The 20,363-nt window shown below is 58.1% G+C and overlaps 12 protein-coding genes across 12 annotated transcripts; 7 read left to right on the forward strand and 5 right to left on the reverse strand.

Moving 5' to 3' along the window:
* Positions 1–4: 4 nt before the first annotated feature.
* ACA1_064860 (ubiquitin thioesterase otubainlike, putative) lies at positions 5–928 on the forward strand (the record flags this gene model as incomplete). Its single annotated transcript, XM_004339664.1, has 3 exons — positions 5–167; positions 265–535; positions 628–928. The coding sequence occupies 3 exons, from the start codon at positions 5–7 to the stop codon at positions 926–928; spliced, it is 735 nt and encodes a 244-aa protein (XP_004339712.1).
* Positions 929–1,668: 740 nt separating this feature from the next.
* Positions 1,669–2,112, reverse strand: ACA1_064870 (ubiquitin domain containing protein; the record flags this gene model as incomplete). Its single annotated transcript, XM_004339665.1, has 3 exons — positions 1,669–1,746; positions 1,843–1,889; positions 1,965–2,112. The coding sequence occupies 3 exons, from the start codon at positions 2,110–2,112 to the stop codon at positions 1,669–1,671; spliced, it is 273 nt and encodes a 90-aa protein (XP_004339713.1).
* A 305-nt stretch (positions 2,113–2,417) lies between these two features.
* ACA1_064880 (uncharacterized protein) lies at positions 2,418–2,850 on the forward strand (the record flags this gene model as incomplete). Its single annotated transcript, XM_004339666.1, has 3 exons — positions 2,418–2,545; positions 2,628–2,655; positions 2,752–2,850. 3 exons carry the CDS (start codon positions 2,418–2,420, stop codon positions 2,848–2,850), a joined length of 255 nt encoding a protein of 84 aa, XP_004339714.1.
* A 796-nt stretch (positions 2,851–3,646) lies between these two features.
* On the forward strand, positions 3,647–5,377 carry ACA1_064890 (uncharacterized protein; the record flags this gene model as incomplete). Its single annotated transcript, XM_004339667.1, has 1 exon — positions 3,647–5,377. The coding sequence occupies one exon, from the start codon at positions 3,647–3,649 to the stop codon at positions 5,375–5,377; it is 1,731 nt and encodes a 576-aa protein (XP_004339715.1).
* Positions 5,378–5,791: 414 nt separating this feature from the next.
* Positions 5,792–6,475, reverse strand: ACA1_064900 (NADdependent deacetylase sirtuin 2, putative; the record flags this gene model as incomplete). The annotated part of the gene is made up of 4 exons (XM_004339668.1): positions 5,792–5,877; positions 5,955–6,072; positions 6,158–6,273; positions 6,361–6,475. The coding sequence occupies 4 exons, from the start codon at positions 6,473–6,475 to the stop codon at positions 5,792–5,794; spliced, it is 435 nt and encodes a 144-aa protein (XP_004339716.1).
* Positions 6,476–6,505: 30 nt separating this feature from the next.
* On the reverse strand, positions 6,506–7,869 carry ACA1_064910 (NADdependent deacetylase sirtuin, putative; the record flags this gene model as incomplete). The annotated part of the gene is made up of 8 exons (XM_004339669.1): positions 6,506–6,599; positions 6,712–6,785; positions 6,867–6,952; positions 7,059–7,137; positions 7,225–7,334; positions 7,501–7,589; positions 7,661–7,709; positions 7,779–7,869. The coding sequence occupies 8 exons, from the start codon at positions 7,867–7,869 to the stop codon at positions 6,506–6,508; spliced, it is 672 nt and encodes a 223-aa protein (XP_004339717.1).
* Positions 7,870–8,168: 299 nt separating this feature from the next.
* On the forward strand, positions 8,169–10,464 carry ACA1_064920 (branchedchain amino acid aminotransferase; the record flags this gene model as incomplete). The annotated part of the gene is made up of 11 exons (XM_004339670.1): positions 8,169–8,300; positions 8,508–8,620; positions 8,710–8,797; positions 8,897–9,007; positions 9,099–9,218; positions 9,325–9,417; positions 9,496–9,569; positions 9,655–9,794; positions 9,934–10,051; positions 10,132–10,249; positions 10,342–10,464. 11 exons carry the CDS (start codon positions 8,169–8,171, stop codon positions 10,462–10,464), a joined length of 1,230 nt encoding a protein of 409 aa, XP_004339718.1.
* An 855-nt stretch (positions 10,465–11,319) lies between these two features.
* Positions 11,320–14,503, reverse strand: ACA1_064930 (uncharacterized protein; the record flags this gene model as incomplete). The annotated part of the gene is made up of 11 exons (XM_004339671.1): positions 11,320–11,749; positions 11,961–12,183; positions 12,253–12,304; positions 12,401–12,622; positions 12,704–13,145; positions 13,254–13,357; positions 13,460–13,626; positions 13,704–13,860; positions 13,952–14,088; positions 14,145–14,183; positions 14,383–14,503. The coding sequence occupies 11 exons, from the start codon at positions 14,501–14,503 to the stop codon at positions 11,320–11,322; spliced, it is 2,094 nt and encodes a 697-aa protein (XP_004339719.1).
* A 93-nt stretch (positions 14,504–14,596) lies between these two features.
* On the forward strand, positions 14,597–15,432 carry ACA1_064940 (Fbox domain containing protein; the record flags this gene model as incomplete). The annotated part of the gene is made up of 4 exons (XM_004339672.1): positions 14,597–14,714; positions 14,789–15,021; positions 15,111–15,259; positions 15,366–15,432. The coding sequence occupies 4 exons, from the start codon at positions 14,597–14,599 to the stop codon at positions 15,430–15,432; spliced, it is 567 nt and encodes a 188-aa protein (XP_004339720.1).
* A 291-nt stretch (positions 15,433–15,723) lies between these two features.
* ACA1_064950 (uncharacterized protein) lies at positions 15,724–17,028 on the forward strand (the record flags this gene model as incomplete). The annotated part of the gene is made up of 4 exons (XM_004339673.1): positions 15,724–15,894; positions 15,970–16,012; positions 16,088–16,374; positions 16,597–17,028. The coding sequence occupies 4 exons, from the start codon at positions 15,724–15,726 to the stop codon at positions 17,026–17,028; spliced, it is 933 nt and encodes a 310-aa protein (XP_004339721.1).
* A 225-nt stretch (positions 17,029–17,253) lies between these two features.
* ACA1_064960 (MYND finger domain containing protein) lies at positions 17,254–19,540 on the forward strand (the record flags this gene model as incomplete). Its single annotated transcript, XM_004339674.1, has 11 exons — positions 17,254–17,350; positions 17,441–17,543; positions 17,650–17,738; positions 17,806–17,875; positions 17,974–18,076; positions 18,160–18,292; positions 18,381–18,533; positions 18,622–18,744; positions 18,869–19,030; positions 19,102–19,250; positions 19,334–19,540. 11 exons carry the CDS (start codon positions 17,254–17,256, stop codon positions 19,538–19,540), a joined length of 1,389 nt encoding a protein of 462 aa, XP_004339722.1.
* An 85-nt stretch (positions 19,541–19,625) lies between these two features.
* ACA1_064970 (uncharacterized protein) lies at positions 19,626–20,139 on the reverse strand (the record flags this gene model as incomplete). The annotated part of the gene is made up of 2 exons (XM_004339675.1): positions 19,626–19,975; positions 20,004–20,139. 2 exons carry the CDS (start codon positions 20,137–20,139, stop codon positions 19,626–19,628), a joined length of 486 nt encoding a protein of 161 aa, XP_004339723.1.
* Positions 20,140–20,363: the final 224 nt, after the last annotated feature.

Genomic DNA, 20,363 nt, shown 5'->3' on the forward strand with positions numbered 1-20,363 from the left:
GAAGATGGAGGGAAGCGAGGAGTGCTCTGCATCGGGCACTCACCAACTGGTGGGTGAGCGAGAGGAACTCGTCAAGCTGGAGGCGACTTACGCCAACCTTGTCATCCGCAAGAAGATCCGCACCCTCTCACTGGCCTACCCCCAGTGGCGCTCCATCCGTGGCGACGGTACCCTCCAAATTATAACAAAAATGAGTCAATAATATGCACATGTTATTATATTTATATTTATATTTATATTTATTTATATACCACACAATTGCAGGTAATTGCTTCTACCGAGCCTTGTGGGTCGGGCTTGTCGAGGACGCAGTCGGCCGAGGCGGTGACCCTGTCGAGGCGCTTCGCGGGCGCTTCCAAACGGCGGAGGCCACACTGCAAGCGTCTGCCGCACCAGCGCTGACAGAAGAGGACTCGTGGCGGCAGGTGCGGCAGCACTTCGCCAAGGAGGAGGCGGAGAAGAAGACGGGCACGCGCGAGTGGGCGCGATGGTACGAGGACAGCGAGACCTCGGATATGTTCGTGCGCTATCTCAGGTGCGCATGCTAAAATTTAACTGGCCGTGTGTCAGCGTGCCAACGGTGGCTTGCCCTGTCTCGTTCGCTCACGACGTGCGTGCTGCGATCAGATCGCTGACGTCGCGATCGCTCGAGCAGCGACGGGACGAGCTGGCGGTCTTCCTGCCCGAGGGCCAGGCCCTGGCCGACCGGCGCGCGCTGGCCGAACGCATGGGCGAAGAGGCCGAGCAGCTGGAGATGAGCGCCCTCCTCGCCACGCTCGACGTGGGCGTGCGCGTCTACCAGCTCGACCGCAGCGAGGGTCCGTTCGCCGTCTATATTCTGCCCGACGAGCGTTTCAAGGGCCGTGGCGAGCTGGTGACTCTGCTCTATCGACCCGGCCACTACGATCTCCTCTACAAGCGCGCCTGAGTGAGACCCAGCCTCCTCAAGGCGAAGAAGAAGGCCCACCAACAAAAGCCGTTGATGTTGATGTCAACCCAGCATGGTCCGTGCAGGAGCCATCGACAGCTCGCAGGACGAAGATCGACGAGTGGGCGACTGAGCGCAGGGCGAGCGGCCCTCTTTCCCACATGCCGCCTCCACGTGCTAAGTCTGAAGTGGACGTGGGCGTGCAGTGAGCAGGTGAGACATGACAGAGGTGGTTGATAAAGTGTATTCTCTCATATGTACACAGCCCACGCACGCGCATAGAGTAGAGTTCAACAAATTCACAAAAGAGAAGATGGAGAGGAAGAAGAACGGCGAAGGAAAGAGACAGAGTGAGTGTGTGTGAGAGAAGGCAGAACAGCGACACAACAGAGGAGGTGGAACCGCAGGCCCATTTTCTGCAGCCCGCATGAGAACATATGCAGCGGTGTCGATGATGATGACGCAGCCGCGCCCTCGTTTCCGCTCGTTTCGTTCGTCGCTTTCGTTCTTCCGCCTCACTCGCCCTTTCTTCTCTCTTCTTTCGCCGCTTGCCGTGCTGGGCTCGCCGCAAAAGCTGTCGCCCAACCCTCCGAGGAGCCGCTTAACTGCAGCACGGTACAACCATAGAGAGCTATCGGCATCAACGGCAACGCCAGCAACGCGAAGAAAGGGTGAATGTGTCCTACCTCTCCCCGAAGAGTTCCCCCGGTGTTCCAGAACATTGGCTGCTCGGCGGGCCGTCAGCGCTCCTTGCGGATTAGGTGGACGACATCGCCCGGCGCGATGCTGTACTGCCTCACGCGCTTGTGGTCCATGACCTACGCCAGGCGCAAGAGCACAAGCCAGACACGACATGATGAGCAAAGGCACAAATGGCCAGCACAAAGCACACGGGACGTGTAACAGCGGAGTACCTCCATGCCGTCGAAGATGAGGCGCTGCTCTTGATCAAACGTCAGCCCTGGTAGGAAGACAGAAAAGCAGGTGGGCAATTGATGGCAGGCAGGGAGCATCATCAGCGGAACGGGAGGGCTACCTCCTGTTTGGCAGATCTTGGCCTTGACGGTCTCGATGGTATCCGAGGGATCGATTTCGATTTCGACCATGCATTGCCGGGTCTTCTTCTTGGCTCCTCCTTTGGGCGACATGCTGCCCTTACTCTTGGCCTTCTGCGCCCCCTTCATTGTTCAAATTTGCGTACTATCAAGACTTCAAAATCTTCCCCTTCTAAATCGGCCCTCGCAACCGAGGAGATCGAATCGAATCGAATCCCGGGCTTCTATTCGGCCAGCACCTCTTCCTCCTCTTCGGAATCAAACGTTTTCTATTGTAGCCAGGCGTGGCCCTTCTTCCTCTCTGAAAATGAAACGTAAAAGGAACACAAAATTCGGCTCGTTTACTGTCGACGGTGATGTCATTTTTATTTTTATTATTAAGATTATAATTTTTTGTCAGTACAGATTATAATTTTTGTAAGTACTTCGCGAGGATGGCGTCGTCATGCAAGAGCTTGAAGGAGGAGCTTGTGGCCTGCCTCAAGATAAGCCCCTGCATGCAGGACAAGGAGAAGACCTTCCACGAGTGCCTCAAATCAAAAGATGAAGATGAGATTGGCACGTACAAATCTCATCGTTATTGAGCGAGGATGGGGTGCCAACAACTCTGCCCTACATGCAGGCCAGTGTAGCAAGGTTCGCAGGGGCTACTTTGAGTGCAAGCGAGGCCAGGTACCGCCAGCTCTCATCGGCGATTTTTGCGATTGAATGTATACACTATGTGAAAAACGATTGACTGTATTTGTTGTGGTTGATGTGGCGTATCAGTTGGACATGCGGAAGCGATTCAAGGGGAATGTAGATTTCATTCGCAAGAGTCCCACGCAAGCACCAGCTCAGCCGCCAGCTGCCGGTGGCCGAAGCTGAGCCGGCACGCAGCGTGGCAGCGACCATGTACGTACCTGCGCTTGGCGCTTGGCCTCACCGTGCAAGGGCTGTCAGTGCACCAAGGTGTGTGAAGTGACTTTGAGTGTGTGCATGTTTAGGTATATAGCACACGCTCGGTCGGACGGCGCCAGCGACCACACACTCAGACACCGCAACCAGCCTCGGCCAACCACCATGTAGCAGTTGATGTGGAGCACTCCACGTGCGAGTTAGTTCACCAGCATTTCGCAAGTTCCTTTGCTCACGCACATGCAGCCGCGTAGCGCTGCCCTGCTACAGGTGCCCACGCACACGCCCACGGCCTGTCCCAGGCGTGAGTTGGGCTTGTGTCCGTGGCTTTCTTTTGCGAGATCAGTCTTCGCGAGCGACGAGGTGGGCGCGGTCTCCCCGTCATCTGGCTGACGCACAACTAGCTCGCACCTGTGTGATTCGCCAATCCGCGAGCAAGCACGCTCGTGTGATTAAAAATTAATGTTGCACCACACGAGCGACACGCACGCTGTTGGCCCTCTCAACTCCGTGGCTCCGCTACAGCAACATTTGAATCTTGGCTTTGGCGAGGTTCAAACGTGGGGCCGGTGGTTAGTCGACCACCAACCGTTGGGTGGTGGACGACCACAGCTGTTGCGTTCCAGCCCCACCAGCTCGCCCGAGAACAGACAAGAACCGGTCGGACAGCCACACACCCCATTCATTCTGCCCCTTTCGCCTCGGTCACTCCACACAACTCGCTGTCGTCGCACACAAGCAGCACACAAGACCGACCAGAGGAGAGATGGCAACCCGAATGAAGCAGTGGCGGTCTTCGTCCGCGCGCCGCCTTTCGTCTGTGTTCGGTCTCAGCGCCATGCTCGAGGAAGACGAGAACGACGGCGTGGACTCCTTCGAAGCCTTCACCTCCACCCTGCCCGTCCCCGCCCACCCCAAGCACAGCTCCGCGGCCGCCGCGACGACCACGACCACCAGGGCCACGTCGAAGCGAGGCAAGCGACGATCGCCGCGTCAGAGCAAGAACGACCAGCCGGCCGCATCTTCGTCCAGCTCGTCGCCCAAGGTGCCACCGCTGTCATGGAAGCTGCCGCAAGCCCACGAGCCGCCGCTGTCGCCCCGCTCAGCCTCGTCACCCGCGTGCTTCGCCAAGCCGCCGGGCTATCGGGGCCACCGCAAGTTCTCGCTGCCGCAGCTCGAGGTGACGTCGTCACCGCACGACGACGGCCTCACCTCGTCGGCGTCGATGCCGGCCTCGCCTCGCCGGCTGCTCCAGTCCCTGTCGGCCTCCCTGCGCGCCCTGCGGGTCTATGCCCGGACCACCTCGGGCGACGAGTTCGGCGAGGCCGACGATGACCCATCGTCACTGCGGCGCTGCGGGAGCCACATCGAGTCGTCATCGGCCGCTGCGGAGCGCAAGTTCCCGAACAGCCGACGCGGCGGAAGCGAGAGACGCGCACCCAAGAAGCTGTCTGCCACGTCGCCCTCCGTTTCGCCCTCCTCGCTGGCCTCGTTCATCACCGCCAACTCCCCCTCTTCACCCAGCTCTTCCGTGGTCAGATCGAGGTCATCTTCCTCTTCGTCTTCTTCGTCTTCGACTTCGGCGGCCTTGTCGCCCAGATCGTCGGCCGATCGCACGCTGGGGCGGGTCCTGGATCAGGTCAGCACCACGGAGGGCTACGAGCTTCTGACCGAGGCGCTCGGTATCAAGATCGTCTACCACCGCTTCAAGAAGCCCGTCTACAACAACAAGAAGACTGTGCGGCAGCCAACCGCCAAGGCCGCCGCCAGTGGTGGTGGTCTCATCGATGGCAGCAGTGATGACATCAGCGTCCTGGCGGTGAGCGCCGAGCACCTGCTGCGCAAGTACTTCGCGGTCGAGCAGGAGGAGAAGCGGCTGCAGCAGCTGCGAAAGGAGGAGGCCGAGGGCGACGACATCTCCCTCATCGCCCTCCCCGCCGTCGAGCTCACCTTCGACGGCCTTCTCGACCGCGTAGCCGCCCTCCACCCGCCCCTCCTCGACGCCAGCCAAGAATCGGCCCGGGAGGTGGACCAGGATATCGACCAGGTTGTCGACAAGAGCAGAGACTACCGGGACTTGGAGGTGTTCTACGACGACGCCGAGGGCTCGAGGGTCGCGGTGCTCGACACGGCCTCGCTCCTATACGTGGTGCGCGATTGGCGGCACCGACAGCAGCAGACGCGACGCGAGGCGCAGGAGGAGGCGCGGAGGGAGCGGCGCGAGAGGTGGCGAAGGAAGATGGAGCAGATTGAGCAGAATGAGCGCGGCAGGAAGAAGGAGATGCTGACCAAGATCGGGAACATGAAGTTCATGCTCAAGTCGCGCAACCCTCCGGCGTCGGCGAAGAACGAAAGCGATTGCGGAAAGAGCGAAAGCGAAGGCGACGCCAGCCCGGAGGAGAGGGAGAAGAACGAAAGCGAAAGCAGGAGGCGCGAGAAGATGCGAGGCGTCAGTCTCAAGCTCCACATCTATGAGCAGAGGCCCAGGCAAAAGTGAAACTCGGAGAGTCTCGAGAGCGAGAGTTCCCTGTACAGCTTGTGAACAACAAGACACAACTTTTTTATTTATAACTCCATGCTACCATAAGTGGTTTTGGTGTCCTGCTGGTGTCGGATAAGAGTCGCACAGGTGGTCGTGCAGGTTCGGGCGACGTTTGGGGTAAGTGTGGAATCCCGCCTGTTACCATTGGTGGCTAACACCTGCCAGTCCGGAACCGTGACGCCCTGCGTTCTGTCCCTCTGCCACTAGGGACAGAGACGCCGGGCGTTATATTCACTCTAACAAGGAGGTCCCAGTTCGACTCTGGGAACGTCGCCCACCACCTTTTATTGATAGCGTGTTGTGTTGTTGTGTGTCGCGGTGTGGGCGCAGTGACGTCGGCTTCGTTCGTGGCGTCACCAATCGGAATCCTCACAAGGACGGAGCGGGCTCGGCAGTCGCCAACAACTTCTGGAAGTCTTCCTCCCAGCCAAGCAGCTTCACTAGTTCGTGCGCGCCTGACATGGCAAGCTATCGGTGTTAGCTCAACGCGGAACAAAGCGGATGATTACGGAATGGAGGGGGGGGGGCGCACCCTGCTGGACGTCGCCGAGCCAGCGGACATCGCGCACGTTGCCGGGCGCGCCGAACTTGAAGCCGCCACCCATGCCCAGGAAAACCATCACCGGGTCCACCACGGCCTCACCCACCGACTGGTGGAGAGGGGGTTGAGCTGATGTACTGTGATCACAGTAGACTGCACAGGTGCGTGCGCGTGTGCGGCGGAAAGGAAGGTACCTCGCGGTTGATGAGGAGTCGCGGGCAGGATTGTGGCACCTTCTGCACGAGCGCTGCGAAAGGTTGCACCTGGAGCGACGTGCCCATGACGATCAACAGATCACACTCCTGGAAGTCTGGTGTAGATGACAAAACGCCCTCGTTCAGTTCGAGTGGCTTAAGAAGTGTGTGTGTGTGTGTGTCGTGCGGGGATGAATCGGTACCGACAGCGACGCAGCCAAAGAATCGCGCGGGGAGAGATTCGCCAAAGAAGACGATGTCAGGCTTCACGAGGCCCTGGCAACTCCGGCACTTGGGAATCTGGTCGCTGAACACCATCTCTGCAAATGGCGTGTTGTGCGTCTGCGATCAGTTCCAGTCTTGCCTGGACAGCACACCACACTCCCACGTACGCTCGGGCGAACCTACCCTTGACATAGCTGTGCTCGTGCTCAGTGCGGCACTGGATGCAGTGCGCAGTATGGAAAGACCTGAAGCGGAGAGTGCTCAGAGATTCGCAATTTGAACGGCCATGGGCGCCTGGGGCGCTTGTGTGCGCGCTTGGTTAGTGGTACCCGTGGGCTTCGATGATCTTGTCGTCCGGCACGCCGGCGATCCTCTCCAGTCCGTCGATGTTTTGTGTGTAGGCCTGCACGTGCGCGCGCACCACAAGAGCTCAGCATTCGCCCAGACCGTGGTACCGGGCATCACGATGCGCGACTCAGCGTACCCGAAGGAGGACGCCCTTGTCGTGCAGCAGCTTGACCAAGTGGTGCGCAGGCGTGGGCACGAAGCTGCCCGGGTAGAGCTCCTTGGCTGTTGACACCACCAACGACACGACACGCGGCACCGCAGTGAATAAAACAATCAATGAAGTAAGCAGCGCTCGAGTGCTGCTTCTTGAGCCGGGGATCTCGGCTACCGAGGGTGTAGAAGGGCTTGGGGTTGGTCTTGAAGTAGCCCAGCTCGAACACCGCCGTCGGGTGGGGCAAGTTGTACTTCTGCAGGAGAGGAAGTAGGGAGAGTGAGCACTCACACGACGCATAAACCAGATCACGACACGACACGACACGACGCACACCACGCACACAGGGCCTGACCTGAAGATTGTCGTATAGGCCAGTGCCGGGCGAACGGAAATCGGGGATGCCCGCGGCCACGCTGATGCCGGCACCCGCCATAACGATCACCTTGTGGCCTTCACGTGCACCGAAGACAACAACACCAGGTAGAGCAATAATGCAGGCGTGTGCGTGTGCGGTGGTGCGTGTGCGTGTGCGTGTGTCTTCACCTCAGCCACACAGATCCAGTGTGGTGTGTGTTGCGTGTTTGCGAGCGCGTTTGCGGGCGTTAGGAGTGCATACACTTGCCCTCCCTGATGGCCTCGGCCACAGCCTCGAGGGTTGGCTCCGACAGCACCTTCTCGGGTTGTGGCGGCGCCTTGAGCATCGCCCTGATGAACCGTTTTTAGGTGAAATAAATGCAACACGCTCATAAATTGGTAAAATAAAGCTGGGTCGGCACCTCATGTCCTCAACTGAGAGCCCTTTCAGCTGCTCAAGAAGGTTAAGCGCTGCAAAGCGAGAGGGTTATAATCTGAAATCATTGCTAAACAACAAAACAAAACAAAAACAAATAATACCTCCATTGAACAGTCCGCCTTCCTCTTCCTCCTTGGTCACCTCTTCAGTCGTCTCCTTCTGCTCATCATTCGTAGGCTTCTGCTCGCTCATGTTGCTTGTCTCTCTTTCTTATTCTCTCGAAAATAAGAAAATAAACCTTGCACAATTCGGCAGATAATTTCATCAAACTGTTTCGTTTTGCCAAACAATTCAAAATAGCAGCTGACGTCAGCAGGTGATCCTGGTTCATCTTGCCTATTTGTCGACTCTCCGCTGTCTGCGTCGTTTTCGCCCGCGTTTGGTACAACACAGTCCCGCTTGCTCCGTCCATCCAGAGATCCGCGCAGCCAGTAGGACCTAGGTCCTTCGACAGAGCAATCCACTTCATCGATCATACAACACAGTAAAAGATGCGGAGGCGCGGAATCGCTCACTTTACTTCGGCAGGCATCGCCAGCCGCACGACCCAGATTGGTGCTCGATCGTTCGAGGGCATTCGAAGGGGCCTTTACTCCACCTCTGCGCAGCTGGCAGAACTTGATGTACGCCCTCTTCTAACCATCAATTTTTCATTCGGAAGTATGCCCAGCTGAAAATGCACACCAATTTGCAATCTTTTTAAGTTTGTTGCTTTTCTCTTTGATTTTATGTTGTGAAATGAGCGTTGGCAACGTTCATTCATTTGTTCCAATTTAATTCCTCTTCATCCACTCTATTCTTTTATTTTAATTCCTTCTTCATGCGTGTAGCACAACAAGCTCGTCATCGACCGAACGAAGGCGCCTAAGCCCAAGATCCCCAATGAGCAGCTGGTCTTCGGCACCCAGTTCAGCGACCACATGCTCACCGTCGAGTGGGACAAGTGCGCCACACCTTCCCGCTGTGGCTCTTGCCACACCTGTGCTGGCCCGTTCTCATCACCTTTCTTTTATTCAACACCGGCTGCCACAGGGAGAAGGGATGGGACAAGCCCCACATCAAGCCCTACCAGAACCTATCGCTCGACCCGGCCTCCTCCGTCTTCCACTACGCGCTCGAGGTTCGTGTCTTGCACGAGAGCTGTGTGGTTGGTGCTGACCGGGTGTGTAATGATGATAATAATAATACTTATACCATCAACTCTCGCTCAATGCACTAGTGCTACGAGGGCATGAAGGCGTACAAGGACGCCAACGGTAAAGTCCGTCTCTTCCGCCCCATGGAAAACATGAAGCGTTTCAACCGGTCCTGCTCCCGCCTCGTTCTCCCCGTACGTTCCTCTCCTGCGTGTGCGGGGTGCGTGCGTGCGTGCGTGCGTGCGTCCTGAAGGTGACTCACCCGATGGTTTGTCGCGAGGCCAGACCATCAAGGAGGAGGAGCTGTTGGAGTGCATCAAGGAACTGGTGCGAATCGACAAGGACTGGGTGCCCCAGGGCAAGGGCTACTCCCTGTACCTCCGACCGTGCATGATCGCCACACAGGTGCGCCCCTGTCACCCCTAAACCGCTCTATTACTTTTTCCCACGATTGATTCAATTTATTGATAATTAACTCTTTTTTTCCTTCTCCTTCTTTTTTCTGCTTCAGAACTTCCTCGGCGTGGCCCCAACGGGCAAGGCGCTCTGCTTCGTCATCCTGTCGCCCGTCGGACCCTACTACCGCAGCGGCACGTCCTCCCTGGTTCACAATTAACGCAATTATCATTGTCTCATTCTTGCGTTGCGTGCCGTGTCGTGCTGCGTCCCGTTAGGCTGGAAGCCGGTGCGACTGATCGCCGACACCAAGTTTGTGCGCGCCTGGCCCGGTGGTACGGGCAACTCCAAAGTGGGCGGGTACAGCGGCCATCCCCGTTGTTGCCAGTAATCGGTGCGCATAGGCACTGACAGCACCGCAACGACACACACGCAAACGCAACAGAAACTACGGCCCGACGGTGCTGTCACAGAAGGAGGCGGAAAAGATGGGGTACAACCAGATCCTGTGGCTCTACGGCCCTGACCACCAGGTCACTGAGGTGGGCACCATGAACATGTTCGTCGCCTTCCAGCACAAGAACGGTAGAAACCCTCCCCATCTTCCCCTAGGAGCTATTTTTCAACTATATATATTATTATTTTTATATTTTTGAAATGTCTTTATTAATAATTCATGTCTCATTGAAAATGGTGTTAATTTTATGGGAATATTTGGGTACAGGCGAGAAGGAGCTGGTGACTGCGCCCGCGACTTCCGAGGGCGTGGTACTCTCCGGCATCACGCGAGACTCGATCATCCAGCTCGTCAAACAGCTCCCCGGCTGGCGCGTCACCGAACGGTACGTGTGAACCCTGTGACTGTGCGGCCAGGCCTGGTCGATGGCGGCTTTACCTGAACGTGTGTCAATGGAACGCGCAGGCCGTACACGATGAAGGAAATCGTGGACGCGCACGACGAAGGGCGACTCATTGAAGCCTTTGGCTGTGGAACGGCTGCTGTCGTGTCGCCCATCCAGGCGATCGGCTACAATGGCAAGGTAAGGACTCACACTCGCCACGACCGCACACAACGCACGAACGCACAACATGCCGAAGCAAAAAGTTTGCTTATGGTTGCGGTTTATGGCAGGAAATCTCGTTCCCTCTTGGGAACAGCGGGCAGGCGGGCAACCTGACACAACACCTGGCCGACACGTTGGCCGCCATCCAATACGGCGAGGTTCCGCACGACTGGTCCATCGTCATCGACTAATAGAGAAGAGCTCTCGATGCGCACACATACAAAACGTGACACACACACACACACGCCTCCTTCCCTGTGTGGCTCTAGCACTGCCTCATCCCTCCGATTTTACTTTTCGTAATCTCCTTCATCAAGGAACTGGGGTTTTTGGTGAATACACCACTACACTTTACATAAGGTAACCTTCCACCTGCCCACAACAAGTATGGCGCCCTTTCCAGATGCGGCTTAAATCAGCCTTCGGCGTTGGTAAGCAACGAGTGCTGACCAGCGATAAAGCCTCATTGCCACAGTTGCTTCGCCTGGATTGGCGGTTATTTAATGAGTGCGCAGCAGACTTGCCATTGACGCAATTCTCTTCCTCTTGTCGATTCAACCATCCACCACCTACATCGCACAGCCCTTCTCACGTACGCTCCGTTCTCCCTCGTCCTACTCTCCACAGTCCCTCCACCAATCTTTCATCTCATCGGCACTCTCAATGATGGTTCAACATGTTTACGTTCGTGTAGCTCCATCGACAGTCATGGGTTGTGTCCACTCCGCGCTATGGTGCAAGCACTGCGACTCGGGTCCGGGCTGCCTCTACGTGTGGGGCTGCAACGGCCTGGTGCAGGAGGGCCAGTACGCCCGCCAGAACAAGCGGCAGCCCGTGGCCCTCGAGGTGTTCACCTGCACCTACTGCGAATGCTACGACTCCTGCTGCGGCGGCCCGCCTCTCCTCCCCAACGAGAAAGAGACATAGATGAGACCAGCCGAAACTCTTCTTTCTCTTGCCTGCAACCAATCTTTCTTTCGCCGTCGGCTCCTATTTCCTCACGGCCAAAATAATGATCACTTACAGGGTGGTAGTGGTGAGGAAGATCACAAGCTTAAGGCAAAGGAAACAACCACGCGCAGTGTGGCCCCTTGCCCTTTCGCTTCGGCTTCGTCATTTTGACTACCATCCTCCTGCGCCTTCTCTTTTCCTTTTTCTTCTTGTTCGGCCTCTCCGGTCGCGACGTTCGGTCTGGCGGACTCCTCGTGCTCGTCGCTGTCGTCGTAGTTGTCCTTGCCTCCCGAGCGGTGGAGCTTTTGCATGAGTCCCCAGAGCCATCCTCGCTTATCGCTCTTTCCTTTCGCCTCATCGCCCTTCTTCGCTCTTTCGGGCGCTTCGTCGTCGAGTCCCCTGTATTGGCGCAGGGTGGTGGCCGTGAACGGCACATCCAGCTCGATGCTCCCGTCCGACAGGCCCGACGTGATGGCCTGCGTGGCCACCTCCGCCACGCCCACCCACACTGGTGGATCCGCACGCCTGTATCTATCCCCATGCCTGCATTTTTTTATCAAAGTGAGTATAACCAACGACACACGACACACACGACACACACGACACACACGACACACACGACACACACGACACACACGGCACACACGGCACACACGGCACACGGCACACATGACATAAAAGAAATGAAGCGTGCGTTTCGCGATCGGGTGAAGTGCGGAAGAGGCCGAAACGAAACGCGAAGCCCATTGTAGGCTCTTGGTCGGCGCCTGCGGTGGTGAGGGGATCTTCCATGAGGGCAAGGCAGGTGCAGGCCACCTCGCTCTGCCATCCGTCCAGGCCGCCGTCGTCCGTCGGCCGCTGGGCCAGGCGCGTCATCTCACGCGGCCCTGAGCCCCGCTTGGCGCACAGCTCTACGTACTCGAACCCACCGCCGCCAGCCATGTTCGGCGCCGACATAACTGTCGACACCCCAGGACCAGGCAGGTACAGTTAGCGCAGACTTGTGTTCGTGCACAGCGGAGGGGGACCAAACTTACGCTTGACCGTGAACTGAACGTTGGCGAAGAGATAGTACATCCTCTGTGTTGCAAATCAGTGTCAGTGTGTGTCGTGTGTATCGTGTGTTATGCGTGTCATGTGTGTCGTGTGTGTCGTGCGTGTAATGGTGTAGAATACCTGCAAAAGCCAGCGAGGGTGTGCCTCGGAGCTGCTAAGGCAGAGTCCACCGGACCTGAAGCAGTCAAGTGCGTAGAACCGCATGTGCTTCTCCAACATGCCTGCTTGCCCCGCCTCAAACTGCGCGCCATCGGCAGCCCGGGTGCTGACCTTCAGCTGGGACTCGGCCTTGACCCTCACGGTGTCTTTCAACAGTCCGACCAGTTCCTCATCACTCACCGTCTACCACACACACACACCGCACACACACACCGCACACACGTTAGCCACGAGCCATCGTCGGAGGAGGCGGACTCAGAGTACCGAGGAGAGTGTGAGGACGTTGTCGATGCTGTGGCGGTTGGCCTCGAGCCACCCGTGCATGCACTGCCAGTGGGGCGCCCTGATGCTCCACTGGACCCGCGGGCCGGCCGGCTGGTGGGTGACCAGCAGCTGCAGCATCTTGGCCGCCATGAGCAGGTTGCGCTTCTGCTGGAGCGACAGATTCTCGAGCATCTGGCGCGTGCTGAACATCGGGAAGCCCGTCCGCATGATCGCAATCGCGCCCACGGCCAGCAGGCTGACCTTGTCCTCTTCCTCCTCTTTGGCGGCCACTTCGTCGACGGCGGTGGTCGCTTCCTGGTTCCCTGCGGCGGTGGTGTCGACATCGCCACCCGCGCGGTCGCGCGCTGGGCCGGGCTTGGTAGTTGCGCGATGCAGGCGGCGCACGCATGATCTCAGGTGCGACCAAATCAGCCTCGCCTCGCTGCACGCCCGACGACCACGGAAGCCGCGGCACCCGCGTAGTTAGTTCTCTCGACTCAGGTGGTGCGTACAGGAAAACAGAAGCGAGCGAGCGAGAGGCGGGGCGCACAGCGGGAACTGGAGCGATTGGATCATCGCCACCATGCCATCGCAGGCTCGCTGCAGGCGCTCCTGATTTTGGGGAATGACCGCTGCGTCGGTCGCCCGGGCCGGCTGTCGCACAACGCAGCGTTTTAGTAGTGTGTTGTGTTGTGTGGTGTTGCGTTGCGTTGCGTTGCGCTGGTGATGCTTGTGTGCATTGTTGGGCGAACGTACGTCGAGTTCCATTTCGCCATCGAAGAGGCTCGACGCGAGCAGAGGGAGAAATTTCTCGCTGAGCGAGGCCTTCAGGCGCTCCTGGAGCCAGAAGGTGGGGACCATGATAGCCGCCGAGGACCACTTGCAGAAGGCGAGGTTCGCCGCCGTTCCCGTCTGCTTCGCCACTGCGACAAACAGTAAACACCATCAAAACACCAGACGAAGACGACGGCGACGACGGCGACGACGCCGAGTAGAGAACCTGATGTTGTGCGAGCAAGATGGGCCTCGAACAGGGGAAAGATGAGCAGGTCGTAGACGAACTGTGCCGGTAGCTTGACAAGCGCGTGGCTGATGCTATCCAGCCCGGTCGGCTGCTTCACGAGCCAATCCGTCATGAACTCGCGGCTCATCAGCACCTGGGTGTGATACACGCGCCGCGCGCCGCGCGCACACACAACTTCGAGTCAGCGCCACCCACGGTACAAGGCGGTGGCGGCAGGTGAGTACCTCGGCCACTGCGGTGGCCATGCGGTCGGAGTTGTAGTGCGGCCGCAGGCATGCCACCAAGGCACGCTTGTGGCGCTCAAAGAAGCTCAGCCACTCCACGACGCTAACTTCTTCTTCGACTCCAGTCGCCGTGCCGCCTGTGTACGTGCGTTTCAGCCAAAACCGCACGCATTACACAACACAACACAAGTACCACGGTTGTGGTCGGTATCAGCCTCACCAGCAGCTGTCACTGTGGCGGGGGCAGCAGAGGCGGCGCCGCGGGCCAGGTGTGGCGGAATGCCATCGAGCACGAGCGAGCACCAGCGCACGGCCCGTTCATGGGGTGAGCGCCGCAGCACCACCTCCCACAGCTGCCTGTCTACTCTTACCCCCCCCCGCACTGTACAGTTAGCATAGTGGGGGTCGAAGAGGGTTGGGGGGGGGCGAACCACGGGCGAGGCGGAGGGCGCGGCGACAGGTCTCAGCCACGCGTAGCAGGTCGCGCGGGTCGTCGAGGTGGCTCAGCACCGTCAACGCCACTTCGTCTGGCACCCTCGCCCCAAATAGCATCTTATTTATTTGTGTATTTTCTGTTTGTGAGTTTTTTGGTTTTTGTGGTTGGCTGGTTGGTTATAGGTTACCTGCACCACAAACGGACCAGCAATGCTCGGCGAGACGGTGCCGGATGAAGTGGCGTTGACGGTGCTGAGCCACCTCGATGACCCGCTCGACTTGCTGCAAGTGGCGGAGACCTGCCGCCCCGCCCGACGCCTCGCCCGCGGTTCGCCCCCCCCCAACACTCTTTCCTCATTCCTTCAACGACGCTGACCGGGGGGGGGGGTTGGGTAAGCACAGACAGGCAGCTGTGGGAGGTGGTGCTGCGGCGCTCGAGCCACGAGCGGGCCGTGCGCTGGTGCTCGCTCGTGCTCGACGGCATTCCGCCACACCTGGCCCGCGGCGCCTCTGGTGGGACCGAAGAAGTGGGCATAGTGGAGTGGGGGCGCTTCTTCGCGCGCCACAAGCGCGCCCTGGTGGCGTGTCTGCGGCCGCACTACCCCTCTGATCGCATGGCCACGGCACTGGCCGAGGTACTCACCTGTGCCACCACCAGCCTGCCTGCTTGATTTCTTTTGCGCGTGGATGCGTGTGCGATGGTTGATGTGCGACGTGGTGCCAGGTGCTGATGAGCCGCGAGTTCATGACCGATTGGCTCGTGAGGCGTCTGCCCAGAAAGGACCACAATGAGCACTTGAACGCGCTGGCCAAGCTGCCGGCCCAGTTCGTCTTCGATCTGCTCATCTTTCCTCTGCTCGAAGCCCAGCTAGAGTGCTTCGTATCAGGTCAAACCCTGACTGTACAGCCCCTCTTCGCTTCGTTCTTTGCTCATCCTTCTTCTTCTTCTTCTCGTTCGTTCTTTATCGCTCATGTGCAGAGCCGCACCTGACGAGGACACCGAAGCTCACGTCCGTGGCCATTTCGCTCGTCACACGCTGGGCTAGCAATCGTATGGGGACGGCCATGACCAAGTCTTTCACTTCACTTGTGCCATATTTCTGCTCCCTTTTCGATTGTGAAGTGGAAATCGACGTACAGCACCCCTCCGCACACGCATGCACAAGATACAACACCTCTCTCTCTGAAACCAATTTTTCATGTGACAGCCGGCACGGGTGACGGACAATGCGGATCTCTCCCCAAACCAAGAGCGCCTCGAGCGTGCATGCGACGCCCTGCTGGACGCGCTACAATCGCTTCAGTTCCCGCAGTACACCTACCGCACACGCACACAGATGGTGGGGCTGCTGAGAGATGCGGTGCGGCCCGAGGGCGAGAGCACGATCCCAGCCATCGACGCATGCTTCGAGGCGGACGATGCGGGCGTGTTGGAGAAGCGCATGCGTTCCTATGCCCTCGAATGCTTCAGTAACGGACTGCCAGCTCACCCTCGCTGGCTGCTGCAGGTACCTGGTCCGCCCCACACGTGCGCACGCTCCCTCGCACCACCGCACTGATCCGTGCAACACCACACCACGCAGAGAATGTACTATCTGTTTGCCAGCGTACAGTTCACTGTCCAGCGTACGCCGCACCCGCACCCGCACACGATACATTGGGCTTTGGCTTGGCCTCCTCACTGAGTCTTGGGCCTGGCAGTTGTCTCAAGCTCACGCACGGCTGGCGACCGTGAGTTCGAGCACGTCGAGCTGTACGCGATGAAAAGCACTCGGGCGCTCGGGATGACGCGCCTGTCCCAGAAGCTGCCGACGGGCGACGGGCGCGCGGACGAATGGCAGGGAAAGGTGTACCACAAGCGCTGCCTGGCCGCCATGGAGGGGCCTCTGGTCTCCACCGCAGGCAGCAAAGGCGCCGGAGAGGAGATCACAATGGGCTTCGCGTTTCGTTTCGGCCTCTTCCGCAAGTCACCCCATCGCGAAAAGCACGTTCTCCCTTTATCGTGTGCGTGTGCGTGTGCGTGTGCGCGTGCGCGTTCGTGTGCGTGTGCGCGTGCGCGTGCGTGTTCGTGTGTGTGCGTGTGCGTGTGCGCGTTCGTGTGCGTGTGCGTGTGCGCGTGCGCGTGCGTGTTCGTGTGCGTGTGCGTGTGCGTGTGCGTGTTCGTGTGCTTGTGCGTATCTTTTAGTTGGTCGTGGTAGAGTGGCTCACAGAGTAGATACAGGCGTGCGGATCCGCCGGTGTGGGTGGGCGTGGCGGAGGTGGCCACGCAGGCCATCATGTCGGGCCTGCCGGACGGGAACATCGAGCTGGATGTGCCGTTCACGGCCACCACCCTGCGCCAATTCAGGCGCCCCGACGACGAAGCGGACACGATCGCGCCCAAGCCGACACCGCCCAATACCTGCGATGCCACCAAAAGCTTCACCAAAACAGTGAAGCGCGGTGGGAAAGAGAAGAGCGAAAAGCGCGGATGGCTCCGTGGACTCGTGCAGAAGCTCCACCGTTCCGGAGACGGCAAGGAGCAGGAACAACAACAAGAAGAGAACGAGGGAGAAAAAGAGAACAATAAGAAGAAAGAGAAAGAGAACATGATGGAGGAACAGATGCGTGTGGTGGTCTCCTTTGTGCTGTTGAAGGAATAGTACAAATATGTTGTCATTTAAAATGGAAAAAGAAAATGTGTCGTTTTTTCCCTTTTTTCCTGGAGGCCACACATCCCGTAAGATTCCGCCTCGGTGGAGACTTCTTCGCAAAGGTGATTGTTTTATGACTGCCCTTTTCTTATAATGCTTCTCTTTGCCTGATTGATTGATTTATGGTGTTAACACCATAAATCAATCAATCAGATTAAATTAATATCCAGGAAAATGGACGAGCATGCGCAGCCTGAGGCTGGCGTGGCCACTACCCAGCCATACGCTACCACGACCGCAACCACCGACGCGGGGAATGCTGCCACTCCCCGTACGTCCGCACGCTGCCACTCCCCTCTCCGTCGCGCATGCTCACACATCACTGTGCGGTGTTCGATGGTCCGCTGGTCCGGTCTGACAGAAAACGCGGTGGACGCCAGCAAGCTGCTGAGCGGCTACGGCCAATGCAGCATCGAACCCAAGCAAGTCGAGGAGGTCTTTGTGCGCTCCCAGCTCAACCAAAAGTGCGCACCTTCTGCCCTGCTCTGCCTTGCCTCGCGAGTCCGCTCACCGACATTCGCGTGCGTGCGTGCGTGGGTGGGTGCCGCGTGCGTGCGGTCTGGCCGGCAGAGTGTTCACCTACTTTGCCGAGTGGTGCCGGGACAATCGCAAGCTCTCCTCGGCCTTCTTCAAGATCCCTTTGGACGTCGACGTCGGCGGTGCGTGCGTGTGCGATTGTACCGCTCAGTGCGCGCGTGCCCCTCTCTGCTGACTCGCTCGACGCAGGAGCGGCCGAGGGCAAGCCCGAGCGTTGGCAGATCAAGACCATCGACACCGGGCGGTTCATCAACTTCAAGTACCGAGCCTCCCCTTCTTTTGAGTGTTGGCGGACGCACAGGCGCACGGACGAAGACTGAACGGGTGCTTTGACGCTTGCGTTGTGGGCGACCACAGGTGGCGAAAGGTGATCTTTACGGCCATCCCGGCGCTCCAATCCGACAAGGAGCTGTTCGGACTCGCCATCAAAGTCCTCGAAACGACTGCCGTGCCGCTCATGGTTTGAACATTACGCACGCACGCACGCACGCACGCACGCACGCACGCACCGTCAGAGAAAGTGATATTTTGTTGTATCGCCAGGCCTTGCTGAGCCGCTACGAGCGTAGCGGACTGTACGCATCAGTCCTGTCCGTCGACGTACCCTTCGAAGTCATGCACGCCTTCGTCGTCTCCCAGAAGCGTCAAAACGAAATCGAAAGCCGACGCGACGCTGGTAAGCCTGCGCACACCGCACACGACGCAAGCAATGACACGACACACGCACAGGCAAAGTGTCCGTCAACTAACGCTTGAGTTGACAGGAGAGGAGGGCTACGAGCAGGACAAGGCGGCGCAGATGACCAGGGAGGAGCACGAACGCATGCGGACCCTGTGGCGGCGTCATGGACTCGGGGACGAGCTATACCGCCGATTCATGATGTATCTCCTCAACCAGCGCAGCCAAGGAATGGACAGTACGCACCCCCCCTCGCAACACATGCCCCGAGCGAGTGTGAGTGCGGTTCGGTAATCCGATGTTGTGTGTGTGTGTGTGTGTTGCAGGTGGAGCGGATGAACCACCGATGATCATGCTGCACTCGCGGCCGGACGACAAGCACATGGTGGTCTGGTTCCGCGACTACGACTTGCTCGTGCCCCACTTCCACCACAAGATCATGACCCTCGGTACGGCTGTGCCTTTTTTACATGTGTGAATAAACTCGTACGAAATAATAAGAAATAGCAAAACATTGTATTTGTATTTCTTATTATTTTAATGTATTTACTAATTTATACTACACTATTGCAGGCCAGCCGCCGGAGGTCGAGTGCGCGTTTGTTAACTGGCCGATCGTCGACCATTCGCCCGACCAGGATCGCCCGCAGGTGATGTGCGAAAATCCCAAGTGCGACAAGACCGAGGGACCCTCCACCGATCCCACCATCATGCAAACCTACGAGAAGCACCAAGGTGCGTGACACGCACACGCCACCACCGCACACGCACACGCACACGGAGTTAAAATGTGCTATTTTTTTTAGGTCCGAGGGACAAGGATGAGACTATGTGGCTCAAGAAGCGCATGGCCATCATCTGGCGGGAGAAGTACCAGCCCGCGGTAGACCGCGAGGTGGCCGAGTTTGCCGCCGCGCATCCCGATGCCACCGAAGACGACAAACAAAAGAAACAGGTGCGTGTGCGGTGGTGCGGGTGTGCGCGTGCGGTGGTATGTGTGCGAACCTTGGCTGACAGCACACACGTGCGCGCCCTCAGGAGGAGCTGATCGAAAAGTACGAGGTGGACGCGGACAAGGAGCAGGAGGTGCAGCGACGCGAGATCGTGGCTGAGTCGCGCGCCAAACTCAACAAGTGTGGGCGCTGTAGGGCCGTGGCCTACTGCAGCGTCGCGTGTCAGAAGGACGACTGGGCGCGCCACAAGGCCGTCTGCACCGCCTCCTCCTCCAAGCCCGCCACCACCTGAATCTAAATCAACTCCCTCCCAACCCGTTCTTTTTTCTTCTGTTCTTTGGCGCTTAGCAGATGGAACTGAATGCTTTTAATCAACATTAAAACAGTGCGCACCGCTCACAATCAATGAGCGCGGCCGCCTTTACGCGGTCCCTGCACTCGTGGCACCAGAAGAACTGCCCCGCGGCGTGCATGGTTGGCGCGACGGACACGCACGCGATGCAAAAGTTCCTTCTGCAATTGCGCTGGACACACTGGTGCGTGGCCGGAACGCCTAGGTGATTGGCGCAGTACGGGAACGAAAAGGGAGGCATAACGGCGGTTTGCTCGTGAGGAGTTCTCTCATCCTGCAAGCCGGTTATGATCTTGAGTCGGTCTCCCATCTTTGTAACGCCGAGCTCTTTCAGTTCAGCGTGCCCAAGCCTGCTCAAATCTTCCACAGAGATGCCTGGGAAGATGATGATGATGAAGTAAACACGTCAGCAGGCCAAGATGGAATACGGGATTAAGAGTCGTGCCTTCTTTCTCCATCCGTTGCGAGTGCTGTTCGGCATCAGCGACATCTACCCCGAGCTGGCACAGTTTGTCACGAAGTAGGGGAGGTTGGGTCATGGGGGCAGCTGCTGGAAGGGTCGGCCGGGAATGAAACTACTTTCTCGAAGACAAAATGGCCCATTTTCAAGCAGCACGCCCCCAATTGCGGAGCAGGCTTATAAATTAATTACACACAAAAAAATGGAGGAAAAGCGGGCCGGTGCCAAAAATAAAAGTACAAAAAATGAAAACAGTGCTCAAAAGAAATAAAACAAAGGAAAATGAAAATAAAACGCACAAGT

This window comes from Acanthamoeba castellanii (genome assembly GCF_000313135.1).
Source record: "Acanthamoeba castellanii str. Neff unplaced genomic scaffold scf7180000084599, whole genome shotgun sequence".
Taxonomy (NCBI): Eukaryota; Discosea; order Longamoebia; family Acanthamoebidae; genus Acanthamoeba; species Acanthamoeba castellanii.